Source organism: Pristiophorus japonicus, chromosome X, assembly GCF_044704955.1.
Source record: "Pristiophorus japonicus isolate sPriJap1 chromosome X, sPriJap1.hap1, whole genome shotgun sequence".
Taxonomy (NCBI): Eukaryota; Metazoa; Chordata; class Chondrichthyes; family Pristiophoridae; genus Pristiophorus; species Pristiophorus japonicus.
Genome location: NC_092010.1, coordinates 23,716,442 through 23,733,595, shown reverse-complemented (window position 1 = coordinate 23,733,595; position 17,154 = coordinate 23,716,442). Strand labels below are relative to the sequence as shown.

The window sequence follows — 17,154 nt, the reverse complement described above, 5'->3', positions numbered from 1 at the left end:
TCTGCATTGTCAGGAGCGGTTTCAGGTGAAGAATCCACCGCATGCTTACATCCAGAAACTGAAGAGCTACCTGGACCCAGGAGTCACCAGGAAGGTAAAGGGAACTTTCGCTGCACGCTCGCGAGTAAAGGGGTTGTTATGCAGATCCCAGCAGAGAGCTTTCGTTGCTTGAGCATCATGGCAAATGGTGGCACAATAAGTGAGCTGTGTGTGTTTCAAAATCGTTTTTGTGAAGGCAGGACTGCACTGTCTTTCCATCTCTGGGACTGAGGGGGTGGTTTTAACCCTACCCACTTGGCAGTAAATCCCCCAGGTTTATTCGCCCTCCAGCTGCTGGGATCTTAGAACATAAGAAATAGGAGCAGGAGTAGGCCATACGGCCCCTCGAGCCTGCTCCGCCATTCAATAAGATCATGGCTGATCTGATCATGGACTCGGCTCCACTTCCCTGCCCGATCCCCATAACCCTTTACCCCTTATTGCTGAAGAAACTGTCTATTTCTGTCTTAAATTTATTCAATGTCCCAGCTTCCACAGCTCTGAGGCAGCAAATTCCACAGATTTACAACCCTCAGAAGAAATTCTTCCTCATCTCAGTTTTAAATGAGTGGCCCCTTATTCTAAGATCATGCCCCCTAGTTCTAGTCTCCCCCCATCAGTGGAAACATCCTATCTGCATCCACCTTGTCCAGCCCCCTCTCAATCTTATACGTTTCGATAAGATCACCTCTCATTCTTCTGAACTCCAATGAGCAGAGACTCAACCCCCTCATCCCCGGAATCAACCTAGTGAACCTTCTCCGAACTGCCTCCAAAGCAAGTATATCTTTTCGTAAATATGGAAACCAAAACTGCACGCAGTATTCCAGGTGTGGCCTCACCCAATACCCTGTATAGCTGTAGCAAGATTTCCCTGCTTTTATACTCCATCCCCTTTGCAAGATACCATTGGCCTCCCTGATCACTTGCTCTACCTACATACTATCCTTTTGTGTTTCATGCACAAGTACCCCCAGGTCCCGCTATACTGCGGCACTTTGCAATCTTTCTCCATTTAAATAATAACTTGCTCTGATTTTTTTTCTGCCAAAGTGCATGACCTCTCACTTTCCTAAACTCCATCTGCCAAATTTTTGCCCACTCACTTAGCCTTTTGCAGATTTTTTGTGTTCTCCTCACACATTGCTTTTTCCTTCCATCTTAGTATCGTCAGCAAACTTGGCTACGTTTCACTCAGTCCCTTCCAAGTTAATATAGATTGTAAATAGTTGGGGTCCCAGCACTGATCCCTGCGGCACCCCACTAGTTTCTGGTTGTCAACCAGAGAATGAACCATTCATCCCGACTCTCTGTTTTCTGTCAGTTAGCCAATCCTCTATCCATGCTGATATATTACCCCCAACCCCGTGAACTTTTATCTTGTGCAGTAACCGTTTATGTGGCGCCTTGTCAAATGCCTTCTGGAAGTCCAAATATACCACATCCACTGGTTCCCCTTAATCCACTCTGTTTGTTTAAGCCTCAAAGAATTCCAGCCAATTTGTCAAACATGACTTCCCCTTCATAAATCCATGCTGACTCTGCCTGACCGAATTATGCTTTTCTAAATGTCCTGCTACTGCTTCTTTAATAATGGACTCCAACATTTTCCCAACCACAGATGTTAGGCTAACTGGTCTATAGTTTCCTGCTTTTTGTCTGCCTCCTTTTTTAAAGCCCCCCGCCCCACCCCCGAGATTTTGACAGGTACATCATCAGTTAGGTACAATCAACTAGAAAGGCTACATATTGTAAAGGGTTTGAAAATAATTCACCATCTCTAAGCTAATTTTTTCTTTCAAATGTTTGACCTGAAATGTTGAGTAGAATGAGGTTTTATCCTCTGGAGTTTAGAAGTATATGAGGAGAACCCACCGAAACACACACAATTCCTCGAGGGCTTGACTGTCCCTGCCCTGGGAATGCTGGAGGGTCACGGGTGAGCAGGCCCACTCTCCGACTTCTTGCTCCTGGAGACGAGCCGGGCCTCACCCACGGAGAACACCGATCAGAAATTCTGGTCCGCAAACTGTGCTCGGTACAAGCCAGAGCTGCCAGTGAACCCTCTCAGCGAGTAGGGCCCCCCCACTGGAACGCCAGAAAACGACTCCTTTGATGCCAAGCATGCAGGTGTTGCAAACCCCAGCACTGTTGGCCCTCCCTCACCTTGCCGAGGCCAGAACCCGCTAACTATCAAATGATCCAGGCTGAGAAATGGCTGCTGAGAGGTTCGAGTGACCATTGAGGCCGTGTTGGGTTTGGTGGAGCAGCCCGTTGGCGTGAGGATGCACTGCAGGCACGCCAATCAGCCGTGGGTTCAGGCCAGTGGGTTCAAAAGCTTGCTTGGGTTTTGGTGTTCTCCCACTTGGGAGAGAGGGGAAAGCAAATGGATTATTACAGTCACGAATAAATCCAACAACGAACTCTGGGGCTGGGACTTTACCCAGTGAGTGATTAGAATGGGGAACTGGCCTGTTTCTGAGCTGTAGACTCGAAGTAATGGGTAATTCACCCACACCTCTGATTAGTTACAGAGCAATATTTAGAGAAGCCAGTCACCAGAGAATGGGGAATAGAAAGCATGAAAAGGAGGAGAAAATGAAAGAAAAATTGATTCGCCGTTTTGAAATGCAGGTTTTCATCATCTTGTGTTGTGTGAAAATAAAGGAGGGAGAGACTTTAAACCTTCGCTGCTTGGACAGGAATCTGGTGGTACGCATTAGAGTTCGCCTGATTTTCATCCCACTGAATTTAGTCGGGTAATTCACTCCCCCACATGACTGCCCAGGGCTTTTCGCAACCAATGACCTCCCTACCTGTGTAGTCAGCATGACTGGACTTGGATCACTCACTGGCTGTGATTGTTGGGGTGAAGTGACAACTTTGCCTCCGAAATGAATAGGGAACACTTGTCCCGAATGTAATTTAGCTTCCTATCTTCGGCAATCTACTGTAACATCATATTAGCAGTGTTATACTCAAGTTTATTGTTCCATTTTTCCTCCATTTCCAGGGAGAGGGGGAGAAGGAAGGGGGGGGGGTGGGAGAGAGGGAGGGAGGAGAGCGAGCAAAAGCGGGGGTAGGAGAGAAGCAGAGAGTCAAGTGGGGGAGAGAGAAAAGGGGGAAGGAGAGCACGAGAGGGGGAGTGGAGGGAGGGAGAGAGGGAAATTGAGAGAGAGAGAGATGGGCTATTATGTAACTATGCAACCACACCTACAGGGTGATCAGTTGTACCATCTTTTCTGTCTCTTTATTGTGGTCCTCTGTTGAATGCCTCAGCCAAGAAGCAACCAGATCTGCTCCCGATGCCTGTCTGATCCATTTTCTTCTTTGTTGCAGAAATTCAGACGCCGAGTGCAAGAATCAACCAAAGTACTGCGGGAGCTTGAGATCTCCCTCCGAACCAACTACATTGGGTGAGTGTGCTCTGGGCCTTGCTGTTGCTGGGGGCTGTGCTCATTGTCGAGTCACAGGAACAACAACAGCTGCCATTTGTACAGCACCCTTAACACACGACAAATCAAACCAAGGTGCTTCCTCAAATTGAAATAATTCCGGAACCGAACACTGAGCTGAGGAGGGAGTAATTCGGAGTGCTGACCGAAAGCTTGGTTTAAAAAGGTTTTTCCAAAGGTGGCGAGGCCTAAGGATGGAGGCAGAGAGTTAGAAGGAGCAGGGCCGCGGTGGCTGAAGGCTTGTCCATTAATCGTCAGAGGGAGGGTTGCACACCAGACCAGAGTCGGTGAAGTGAAGCGTGCTGGGGAGAGGGTAGGGCTGGAGAAGATTGGGGTGGGACAAGGGAGTGATTTGAAGACAAGGATGAGAAGTTCAAATCTAATGCTGGGGTGTGGGGGCAGGGGGAGAGGAGGAGCCAGTGCAAGCCAGGATACTGTTGGGGGGGGGGGGGGGGGGGGGGTGTTTGGGGGTGCTGGGGGAGAGGGGAGAGAGAGGAGCCAGTGAGAGACAGGATACTGTTGGGGGGTGGGAGTGGGGGTTTGCGGGGGGAAGGGAGAGAGAGGAGCCAGTGAGAGACAGGATACTGTTGGGGGGGGGGGGGGGGGTGTTTGGGGGTGAGAGGAGAGAGAGGAGCCAGTGAGAGACAGGATACTGTTGGGGGGTGGGAGTGGGGGTTTGCGGGGAGAAGGGAGAGAGAGGAGCCAGTGAGAGACAGGATACTGTTGGGGTGGGGGTGGGGAGAGAGGGAGGGAGAGAGAGAGAGAGAAGCCAGTGAGAGACAGGATACTGTTGGGGTGGGGGTGGGGAGAGAGGGAGGGAGAGAGAGAGAGAGAAGCCAGTGAGAGACAGGATACTGTTGGGGTTGGGGGGAGGAGCGGAATTATCTCCTTCCTGTCACCTCCACTAAGGGAGGTTGTGAAGGCTGAGGCCTAGGGGAAAGAGGTATGGGGGCGTGGGGTTGGAGTGATGAAGCAGAGAGAAATATAACAGTGCCACTTTTGAAAAGTGGATCACATTTTGACTTCAGAATAAGTCAGCAGCCATGTCTCCCCTTGGGCTAATTGTCAACCAGTCCTGCTCCAAAATGCTGAGTCCACATTTGGCTATTTCTGAAGGAAAAATAAGCAAACGATCCAGGCTATTAAAAATGAAAAATGTGCTCTGGCCAGCACTGTTGAGGCGATGCTCTTTTAATCTGGAATTGCAAAGTGCTGTCTTTGTTTTAAAAATGTAACTGAGCTGATGAATGCTGCTCGGAGACTGGTGGATGGAAGCTGTTGACCGAATTTCGTTCATCAGAAGCTTACTGTGGTGTATGTAGCACACAAATCACTGACTCCACACGGTCTGGTGTAAGTCTAACTGCTGTGACCTTCGTCCTTTATTGTTCAGCTCCAGAGTGCCTCCCAGGTGTGGTGGTCAGCCTTATATAGCACCTGTTATAGGTACTACCAGGGTTTCCCACCGCAGCGCCCTCTGTGGTGTGGCATAGTACTTACAATACATTTAAGGTACTGGGACGATACACACACCATTACATAACACTTACGAGGGCAGTCGGTTTGTGAGGATAACCAGATAGGACAGTTTGTGGGATCTGAGAATCGTACTGCACAGGAGGAGGCCATTTGGCCCGTTGTTTTTGTTGTTCTTCTGACAGTTTGTCCATTTTCTGCACTTGTTTCTTGGCTGCAACTCAGAGCAGTGTGGCAGGAATGGTGGTTTCTAAATGTTATCTTGGAAGAAGAGAAATTACGAGGGCTGCAAGTTTGAAGTACATTTCACAAAGTGAACCTTTAAACTTCTCGTGTTGTATTAAAGAAAGACTTGCATTTAGATAGCGCCTTTCGCGACCTCAGGACGTCGCAAAGTACTTTTGGAGCGTAGTCACTGTTGTAATGTAGGAAACGCGGCAGCCAATTTGTGCACAGCAAGCTCCCACACACAGCAATGTAACCATGACCAGTAATCTAATTTAGTTGGTGGTTGAGACATAAATTTGGACTTAACCACCAGGGAGAACTCCTGCTCTTCAAAATAGTGCCACGGGATCTTAACATCTCATCTGAAAGACAGCATCTCCGACAGTGCAGCACTCCCTCAGTACAGTACCGGAGTGTCAGTGTGAATTAGGTCGTCAAGTCTCTGGAGTGAGATTTGAACCCACAATCTTCTGACTCCACAGCGAGAGTGCTGCCCACTGAGCCACAGATGAGAGAGCTTTTGCAGCTTGTAGGATGCCATCTTAGCACAATTCATTTGCAGGTTGGATACGGAGTAAAATTAGAACCGTAGAAGTTTACAGTGTGGAGCGGACCATTTGGCCCATGTTTGTGCCAGCTCTTTGCAAGAGCAATCCAAATCTTAACCCACGACTCTGCTCCTCTTCCCTTAGCCCTGTATATTCCTCTGTTTAAATGATTATCCCCTTTACCCTTCAAAGATGCAATGATCTCTGCTTCAATTACGTCCTGTGGCAAAGCACTTGTATGCTTCCAACAACCATCTGCATAAAGAAATTTATCTTAACTAGTGTCCGATGTGACTCAGTGGGCAGCGCACTCTCCCTTTGAGTCAGAAGGTTGTGGGTTTAGGTCCCACTCCAGGGACTGGAGCACAAAAATCCAGGATGACACTCCAGTGCAGTGCTGAGGGAGTGCTGCACTGTCGGAGGTGCTGTCTTTCAGATGAGACGTAAAACCGAGGCCCCGTCTTACCCTCTCAGGTGGATGTAAAAGATCCCACGGCACTATTTTGAAGAAGAACATGGGAGTTCTCCCCAGTGTCCTGGCCAATATTTAGTCCTCAACCAACATCACAAACACATGCTCTGGTCATTATCACATTGCTGTTTGTGGAGATTGCTGTGGGCAAATTGGCTGCTATCTCCCACAAACAGCAATGTGATAATGACCAGATCATCTGCTTTTATGATGTTGATTGAGGGATAAATACTGGCCAGGCCACTGGGGATAACTCGCTCCTCTTCGAAATAGTGTCATGGAATCTTTTACATCCACCCGAGAGGGCAGAAGGGGCCTCGGTTTAACGTGTCATTCGAAAGACAGCACCTCTGACAGTGCAGTACTCCCTCAACACTGCACTGGGAGTGTCAGCTGAGATTTTGTGCTCAAGTGCCTGGAGTGGGACTTGAACCCACAACCTTCTGACTCAGGCGAGGGTGCTACCCACTGAGCCACATCTGACACGGAGCTTGCTTTATGTCTTGTACCCTCTGCCTCACCTGCTAATAGAATGCAACAAGAAATCCATCTTCAAAATCATGAGGGGTCTGGACAGACTAGATAGAGAGAAGCTGTTCCCATTGGCGGAAGGGTCGAGAACCAGAGGACACAGATTTAAGGTGGTTAAACATAGAAACATAGAAAATAGGTGCAGGAGTAGGCCATTCGGCCCTTCGAGCCATTCAATGAGTTCGTGGCTGAACATGCAACTTCAGTACCCCATTCCTGCTTTCTCGGCATACCCCTTGATTGTGGTTGGCAGAGAAACTTTTTTACGCAGCGAGTGGTTCGGATCTGGAATGCACGGCCTGAAAGGGTGGTGGAGGCAGACTCCATTTTATCTTTCAAAAGGGAGTTGGATAAGTACCTGAAGGAAAAAAATTTGCAGGGCTACAGGAAAAAAATTTGCAGGGCTACAGGGAAAGAGCGAAGGAGTGGGACGAGCTGAGAGTCGGCACGGGCTCGACGGGCCGAATGGCCGCCTTCTGTGCTATGATTCTATGAAAAACCATTTACGAGCCAGTTGGATGCTGCCGTGGGAGGACTGCACAGATGGGCTGAATGGCCTTCTGCACCGAGCCCCAGGTGGGCAGAGGAAACGTTACAGGGACACCCTCAAAGCCTCCTTGATAAACTGCAACATCCCCACCGACACCTGGGAGTCCCTGGCCAAAGACCGCCCTAAGTGGAGGAAGTGCATCCGGGAGGGCGCTGAGCACCTCGAGCCTCGTCGCCGAGAGCATGCAGAAACCAAGCGCAGGCAGCGGAAGGAGTTTGCGGCAAACCAGTCCCACCCTCCCTTTCCCTCAACTACTATCTGCCCCACCTGTGACCGGGACTGTGGCTCTCGTATTGGACTGTTCAGCCACCTAAGGACTCGGACTGCCTATGATGATTTATTGGGCGAACTGTGTTTTGAGGTGGGCGGGGGGGGCGGCCATGATCCAGTTTTTAAGAACACTTGGCAATGTAACTGCAAACAGGTCATTTAACTTGAGAGCATGGACCCAGAACTCGAGCATAACATTAACCAGCCTCGAGCAAGGCGAGAGATTAGAAAGTATACTTGATGTCATTCAAACAAGCTTTCTAAACATTGCCATAGTGATGAATTTCAGACGCAGAATTCTATGCTCCACATAATTACCAATAATTACCATGAGGTTGGATCCATTTGTTTTTCTTCTGAGCTGTCGATCACCATGTGGGTGTGATGACCACAGTCAGACTGAAGCTGGAATTCATTTATTTCAAAAAAATCTATATAATTGCCGGCCTTGATATTGGCAGAAGAAAAAGGCAATGCAAGGGTTAAGCCGAGGAGGTGTCGGAATGAGAAGGAATAAAATTTGCAAGGGACGGGGAGGGGAGGTTGTAGATGAATGGTGGAAATACAGTTCGGAAATGCCATTGTACAGCCTCAATTACACAGCAGGTTGGACTCGAATAGCTGGGAGGAAAAGCCTCCCATTATCTGTGATACAATGGTTTCCTGCAGATTGCTGAATCCACGAGATCCAGTGATAACACCGGTCCCGCGTCACCGTCCCCTTGCAGATGGCGGCGCACATCGTATTGTTGCAGGGCCCGCTTGGCAGGATGTGTGGAGATAAACAGTTGCGCGCATGCATCTTGCCTGGGAAGCTCCGCTGAAAGCCGTTGCCCTGAAGTGCTTGCGGATTGGTGCGCAGACCCCGGCCCATGGGAGGTGCCTTGCCAGTAGAGCTGTGTGCGGTGTTTGTTGTTGTAGCACGACAATTCTCAGTGGAAAAACAAACCCTGGACCCCCTCTCTATAGGGGTCTTGCATGTGGTTTCCGGTCCATTAGACTCCAAAGTGATTTCATTTCCAGGACTGGTAGAGAGGGCCAGTGACACACACACAACCAGTTTGTAAATTTCCAGGCTTGGCAATCCCTTCAAGGCTGTGTTTCGATGAAAGGAAGCAAGATTGATGTGCATTTCTATAGCGCCTTTCACAACCACAGGACGTCTCGAAGCGCTTTACAGCCAATGGAGTGCTTTTGGAGTGTAGTCACTGTTGTAATGTGTGAAACGCGGCAGCCAACTTGCGCACAGCAAGCTCCCACACACAGCAATGTGATAATGACCAAATAATCTGTTTTTGCCATGTTGATTGAGGGATAAATATTGGCCAGAACACCGGGAATAATTCCCCAACTCTTCGAAATAGTGCCGTGGGATCTTTTGCGTCCACCTGAGGGGGCAGACAGGGCCTTGGTTTAATGTCTCATTTGAAAGGAGGCACCTCCGACAGTGCAGCGCTCCCTCAGCACTGCACTGGGGAGTGTCAGTCGAGATTTTTGTGCTCAAGTTGCTTGGATCGGGACTTGGACCCGCAACCTTCTGACTCCAAGTCGAGAGTGCTGCCCACTGAGCCACAGCTGAGACGGGCTGGAAGTGGCAGACCTGTACTTGATGGGAATGGTCATTGCACTGGCAGGAGCACGAGGGCACTAAGGAAATAGGAAGCCAAGTGCTCACGTTTTCTTTTTTTTTTTAAAGTTAGATATCAACAGTTGGAAAGCTGAAACAACGGCCATAAAATCTTGGTCACGCACAGCAGGCCTGTCAAAGAAAGAGGGACTCGCATTTATCGAACTGTTTTGCATCCCTCCGAAGTACCTCAAATGCTTCACTGGTAATGACTTACTTCGGAATGCAGTCGCCATTGCTGTGTAGGCAACTCGAGCTAGTCATGTACCAAGTATCTGAGAGGGACTGGTGGGTTAACACCTTGGATGAGGGCCTTTGTATAATGTCTCGGTGTTGCGCACTGCTTCTGTCTCTTTCTCCGAAGCTTCAAGTATTTCCACTGCGAGGCTCTTCAGCCCACGTAGCAGGCACCAGTGGATGGACATAGTTAGCGGAATGCCATCTCGCATTTATATTCAGTTGCCAGAACTTTCGCTCCGTTTCAGCCCCAACCTATCGGAGATGTCGATCTCAAAACCGACATGTTTTTTTTTAAGCATTTAAAATTGTAAACATTTCCTGTCTGGCTAGACCTATGATCCCGCACGAGCTCCTGGCCCAGTGGTTGTGGCCTTTGGCTGTCCTTGTTGCTGCTCCTCATCAGAACACTTTGCGGAGTACAAAGGCCCCATGCGGAACTGGCAACGTCAGTCAGCATTGAATTATAGTGGGGGCAGGTGGAGCCTGGGGCGGATGAGCCCCATTTAGTCTTGTTGAGGCCATTTTCCTTTTTGAAAGGAATCTGGATTGCGGCGGCCGGCAGGGGGGGGGAAATAACGATAATCATCATAGTCTTCATTAAATCATTTGGAATTAATCCAGTGCATAGTCTGCCAAATAGAGCCTAGTTCCCCTAAAGCCGGTTTGTGAACTGAACTGTTAGGCAAGGAGGCCTGTGGACTGAGTCGTGCATTAATGGACAACTGGAAGTACAGCGTGATTTAAAAGTTAACTGGGGGAGGAAGAAGTAATTTCTTTTAACTTTGAGAATCATTCAAATTGCCCCTTCTCTTGTATTTTAAAAGTCTTTTGTCCTTCTCTCTTCCACCGCCCCCCCCCCCCACCATCCCCCTCATCCATCACACCCTCTGATGGGGACCCACTCAGCAAGGAGCTGGTCACCCAGCGACCTCGTTGGGACTCGTCAAGTGACTGACTCAATGGGACGTCACGCTGACTGGTATCCATGACGAGGAAGAATGCCAATCGGGTGGTGTCTAGACCACGGAGCTTCAAGACCAACTGAGTTAAAAGGGTAGAACCGACAGGTCTATCCATGGGAGGGAATATAATTGAATGTCTGCTGTAGATTAGGAGTTTTTCTAACCAATTGGGAGGAGTAATTGACACCAAGTACTCCACTGTGTCGATCCCATCCCTCATGGCACATGGTGCATTTTTAATCGTTTACTTGAATTAGTCACCGGTGCGAGAAACTGTTTCATTGAGTTACAGCAAATATACAGCACAGTAACAGGCCATTTGGTCCGGCTGGTTTATGCTCCACACGAACCTCCTCCCACCTTCATCTCACCCCATCAACATATCCTTCTATTCCTTTCTCCCTCATGTGTTTATCCAGCTTCCCCTTAAATGCATCTCTGCTATTCGCTTCAATCACTCCCTGTGGCAGCGAGTTCCACATTCTCACCACTCTCTGGGTAAAGAAGCCTCTCCTGAATTCCCTATTGGATTTATTAGTGACTATCTTATATTGATGGCCCAATGTTCTGAGTAATTAATTTATTTTTGGGCCCCTTTAACAGGCTGGACAGCATATTCAAAATTCTGCGCATGCGCGTTTTCTTTCAGTTTAAAAGCCAGCTCACTGGTCGTGCGGAACCCCGAGAATGCTGAGAGGCAGCTTAAAGGGAATATTGTCTCTGACCTAGTTTTGGATTCCCCACAAGTGGAAACATCATCTTTGTGTCTACCCTGTCAAACCTCTTCATAATTTTCAAGTCCTCGATCAGGCCACCTCTCAACCGACTGTTTTCTGGAGAAGAGACCCAGCCTGTTCAACCTTTGCTGATTGTTATAATCTCTCAGTTCAGGTATCCCTGTAAATTTTTTTTGCATTTTTACCAGTGCCCTCGATATCCTTTTTGTAATATGGAGATCAGAGCTGTGCGCAGTGCTCCAAGTGTGGTCTAACCAACGTTCTGTATCTTATAGTTGGCAGTGTACATCGTATTGTTAAATAGCTCAGTTGGGAGGATTACGTTGGATATACGACACAGAAACAGGCCATTTGGCCCAACCAGTCCATGCCAGCATTTATGCTCCACTCGAGCCTCCTCATCGTTCCCCATCTAAATCTATCAGCACAACCCTCTATTCCCTTCTCTCTTGTATGCTTGTCTAACCTTGGAGGTAAACCGCTGTGGATGTCCATTCTGCCTGGGAAGCTCTGTTGAAAACAGTTGCACAGAGTGTAAACAGATTTTGCGGCGATGCCATCCTGTAGAAGGCTTGTTGCCAAAATAAAAATACATTTGAAATGTTGTTGACCTAGTGTGATATATTCACAGAGCACAGCACACACCGCTTCCTAACATGGCAGGCAGCTCTCTCGGAAGTCTTCGGAAATCTGCCTGGTTCTGTTTATTATTAACCCTGCACTTGCAGTACACAATACGTCCACATCCACGGTGTGGAGCTACAAATATTACAAGCTTAGACAGTACACTTCTCCCTCCTGAATGAAGAAGCCATCATAACAAACATCATACATAACTTTCATGTTAAAACATAACACAGGATATAAACTTATTTTTTTCCATATTTACAAATTTAACTTTACCACTTGTTTTCTGTTTCGAAGAGGATACCTTCGTTCTCGAACAGAATCTTCCAAACGTGTCGATTTCACACACATTCGCGGCTCATCCTGAGGAATGTTTTCCTCCACGGAATTTCCTTGATTTTCATTTGAACTCACTCTAACTTCAGGCTCTTTGTTTTCCTGACTCGGACTCAGACTTTCATTCTGATTCTCTCCTGGATTTGTTTCCAGTACATTGGATTTAGGATTTGCTACTGGTGTATCAAAACTATCTGATGATTCAGAAATAATTGAATCATTCCCACCTTCAACTCCTTCCATGTCTGTAGGTAAAATATGATCAATGTGAACAAACCTAACCTGTCCATTATTATTAACCTGTTCTTTACCAAATATGTGCGAGGACCACATATCTTCACCACTCTTCCTGGTAACCACTTTAACCATTTATGGTGATGGTTCTTCACTCTCGCCTTCTGGTTTAATTTCACACTTCTCTCTTTTACTCTACCTCTATCATGATTCTCTTTCTGTCTTAATTGTGTCTCTTCTACGGACTCTGCTAAATTTGGCTTGAACAACGAGAATCTGGTTAGTGGCTGTCGTTTGAGAAACAACTCTGCTGGTGTTCTACCAGTTGTTGTATGAGGAGTATTTCGATATGCAATCAAAAAATTGGCCAATTTGTGATCCAATGACAACTCTCGTTTCCTTGGATTAGGATCTAACATTTGTTTTATGAGGGCACGTTTTACAATTTGTACAGTGTGCTCTGCTGCACCATTTGAAGCAGGATGGTATGGTGGAACGTTGATATGTTTCACACCATTTTTGCTTGTGAATTGTGCAAATCTTAACGAAATTGTGGTCCATTATCCGAAACAATTTCTTCAGGGAGGCCAAATGCAGAAAATAAATTTCGTAAAATGTCCAGTTTTACTTGTTGTTTTCCACATTGGAAACACCTCCACCCACTTTGGCTTATCAATCACTTCAGCTGTGACTGGCAGTTCATCAATGTATGAAAAATAAAACACGCCTGCCCTATCGGGTGCAGCTTGTGATGGGGAAGGCAATCTAGACATTGCATCAGCATTACTGTGATCAGCTGATCGTCTGTATTCAATATCATATGTACATGCTGACAAAATCAAAGCCCATCTCTGCATTTGGGCTGCAGCTAATGTTGGAACTGGGGACTTTGGATGGAGGATTGCTGTTGGGGGCTTATGGTCCGTAACGATGGTAAACTTATGACCATACAAGTATTTGTGAAACTTCTTGACCCCAAAACTTAATGCCAAAGCTTCCCTTTCAATTTGCACACAATTACTCTCACTGACACTGAGTGCGTGAAGCAAAAGCAATTGGTGTCTCCTCCCTGCTACTTAATACATGAGAGATTACTGTCTCAACTCCATGGGGAGAGGCATCACATGCTAGCTTAATCTCCTTAGATATGTCATAGTGAACTAACATGGTGCTCTCTACCAATTTGCTTTTACACTCCTTGAATGCTGTATCGCATTCTTTTGACCACTTAAAATGCACCTGTTTTTTCAAAAGTTCATTCAGTGGATGTAATACTGTAGCCAAATTTGGTAGGAACTTCCCATAATAGTTCAACAGACCCAAGAATGAACGAAGTTCAGTGACATTCCTGGGAGTGGGTGCATTTCTGATTGCATCCAATTTTTCCATGGTTGGATGTGAACCATCTTTGTCTCCTCTGTACCCTAAGTACTCCACTGAGTTTTTAAATAACTCGCACTTACAAGCAGACACTCATACTCTGTGCTTCTCTAGCCGTTTGAGGACTTCATTCAAAATGTTATTTTGAATTTGCCTATTTGGTGCTGAAATTAGTATGTCATCCAAATAACATACCTTCAATACCTTGCAAAATCTGGTTCTTCACCCCTTGGAATATGGCAGGGGCGGAAGACACTCCAAACGGTAGCCTATTAAATTGATATAGGCCTAGATGAGTATTTATAGTCAAACATGACTTGGACTCCTCATCTAGTTCAAGCTGTTAGTAGGCATTTGTAAGATCCAGTTTTGAGAAGATCTGACCACCTGTCAGTGTTGTGAACAAATCTTCTATATTCGGCAATGTATTGGGGATATTACCCTCTAGAACCTGGTTTACGGTTACTTTATAATCACCACACAATCTTACCTTACCATCGGACTTAGGTACAACAACAATGTGTGTAGCCCAATTACATCGATCTATCTTACAAATAATGTTCTCAGTCTTTTGAATTCTTGCTCAACTTTCTCCTTGAGTGCATATGGTACGGAACGTGGCTTGTAGTAAACCGATCTAGCGTCCTTTTGTACCCTGACACTCGCCTTGAAGCTTTGGATCGGACTGCCCGTTTCACAGAACACCTTCGGATACTTCTTGATAACCTTATCCGTTGATGAAAATCTCGCTTCCACACAGAAAATCTTACTCCAATCCAGCTTCAGTGAGCTCAACCAATTTCTTCCGAGTAAGGCAGACTTGTCTCCTTTCACTACTATTAGAGGCAAGTTCTGAAATTGATCTTTATATTTCACCGGTACGGTGATACAGCCTCCTACAGAAATTTTCTCTTCCGAGTAGCCTCGCAGCTCTATCTTGGATTTCTCCAGTTGAAAATCATGCAATTTGTCGAGGTACAGCGACTCCAATACTACACTCACGGATGCACCCGTGTCAATTTCCATTGGTATCTTGAATCCCGCAACATCTATGTGGATCTTGATGCTTTCCGAATCGCTGTCCATTAACCTCGTGCTCCTGATGACGTGTAACTCTAACATCTCCTCGTCCTGTTGTTGTTCCATGTTATGTAGTCTCTTTGGATTTCTACTCATAGATTTGAACGCTGGACTCATAGCTTTAAAAACTGGTTTACCCTTCAGTCGGCATGCCTTCGCAAGATGCCCAGTCTTCTTGCAGAAGAAACACTCTGCTCAAAGTTGACCATACGTGAAGGCAATGTGTTGTCCCAGGCACCTATAGCACGACTTCGACGCTCTGGTAGAATTTCCAGTTTCTGAGACTTTCGGCCATGCCTGTCTTTTACTTTGAACCTGCAGGTGATTTACCTCGGTTGACTGATGACTGTAATCATTATTTAATTCTCGGGAATATTGTTTGGCCATGCCCATCGACCTCGCTGTCTGACGAGCAATCTCAAAAGTCAAGTCATCCGTCGTCAATAACTTCCTTCTGATCGCATCATTTTTCACCCCACAAACAAAACTATTCTGTAATGCGCGGTTTTGAAAGTTTCCAAAATTACAGTGCATCGATAGCTTCTTTAATGCAACGATGTAATCACTGATACTTTCATCAGCCTTTTGATTCTGAATCCCGAAACGATAGCTTTCAGCAATTTCTAATGGTTTGGGGTTATAGTGCTGCTCCAGCTTCGTTAAAATCTCTAAGCGTTGTGTCCTTTGGCTCGTCAGGCACAAGCAGATTTGCAAGGGTTTTGTATAATGTCGGACCCGGCTCTGATGATAAGATCGCTTTCTTACATTCCAACACAGCCTGGTTCTGGACTGCATTGTCTGGAACTTCGATTGTTATTTGCAGTGAAATACAATTCTAGCCGATCCACATTCGCTTTAAAACGTTCCCGGTCGTCTCTATATTCTCCCAAATGTCCCAATACACTTGCCATTTTAATCTCTAGCTGTTCACCCCGTGTGCTGTACTTTACCTCGGATTTTGTAGCTTTTTTCAAAGACCGAAACTTCCAAAGTCCCTGTCGGCTGGCTGAATCCTTCAACAAAAATTAAGCTTTAAATCATCCGAAAAATCTCATCTTCCGTCGCCAAATGTGATGTATTCACTGAGCACAGCACACACACCTTCCTAACATGGCAGGCAGCTCTCTCGGAAGTCTCCGGAAATCGGTGTGGTTCTGTTTCTTATTAACCCTGCACTTGCAGTACACAATACGTCCACATCCACAGTGTGGAGCTACGAACATGACAAGCTTACAGACATTACATACAGGATGCGTGCTCCCGAATGCACAACGGTTAATTCCGCTCGCAGTTGGGCTGATCTTCAGTGTGGGGGGGGGGGCGGGGGCCGAGATTGACAAGGAGGTAGGCGGAGCTTATCCAGCCTCCATTGTGTTGCAGAAAGAGCCATACAGTCGCAATGCATTCAAGTTCATCAGATTCTAACTGGTGCCCACAAGTGCAGAGGAGGTGTATTATCTTGTGCACTTGCTAACTTTGTGGTCTATTGTCCATCTGGATGCCCATCAGATAGTTGAGGCAGCCGATTTTTCAGGATGTGATGTCCCAAGAGTTACTGGATTGCACTAGCGATCATAGGCAGTTTCTCGGAATCGAGGGAGACCTGCTTCCACTCGAAAAATGAGTCCTTGGGTGGCTGAACAGTCCAATACGAGAACCACAGTCCCTGCCACAGGTGGTACAGACAGTCATTGAGGGAAGGAGTGGGTGGGACTGGTTTGCCGCACGCTCCTTCCGCTGCCTGCGCTTGGTTTCTGCACGCTCTCGGCGATGAGACTCTTAAGTGCTCAGCGCCCTCCTGGATGCACTTAAGACTCCCAGAGGCAGGTCGTGGCTGCTGGGTGCAGTGTGGGTATGCTCCGCGCACTGGGCCAAAGGCTGAGTGGGTTCCGGGGGAGGGGGGGAAATACCACGGAGGGAGAGCGGACCTCCGTATCCCTTGTGTGTTTTGACGTTTTTACCGGCACAATCCACTTGCCTTGCAGATTGGCAATAAATGCCATGTGCTTGACATGTCACTGAAGAAAGTCAGTCATTCTCAAGATCGTGTCCGATCCATCTCTGGTTTTTGTCAGAGTTTTTTTAACCCGTCGATTGTCCCCATTTCCTCACCCAAAGGCATTGAAGGCTAAACCTGTATCAAACCTTGGTCAACCCCACTTGGAGTACTCTCTACAGTTCTGGTTGCTATATAAGAAAAAGGATACAGAGGCACTGTAGTGGGTGCAGAGAAGATTTGCAAGGAAGTCACCAGAAATGTGAGGGTACACACATCAGTAAAGGGTCATCAGGCTCGATCTCTTTTCTCTTGAAAAAAGAAGGCTGAGGGGCGGGGTGACCGAATAGAGGCCTTTAAATTACG

General features: G+C 47.0%; 1 protein-coding gene across 2 annotated transcripts in view; it reads left to right on the top strand.

The window, feature by feature from the left end:
* LOC139240823 (formin-like protein 3) overlaps window positions 1-17,154 on the top strand; it is a 196,003-nt gene that overhangs the window by 96,754 nt on the left and 82,095 nt on the right. For both annotated transcript variants that reach the window (XM_070869307.1, XM_070869306.1), the window contains exons 3-4: window positions 14-94; window positions 3,379-3,455. In XM_070869307.1, coding sequence (XP_070725408.1) covers window positions 14-94; window positions 3,379-3,455 — 158 coding nt within the window. The remainder of the gene's footprint in view (window positions 1-13; window positions 95-3,378; window positions 3,456-17,154) is intronic.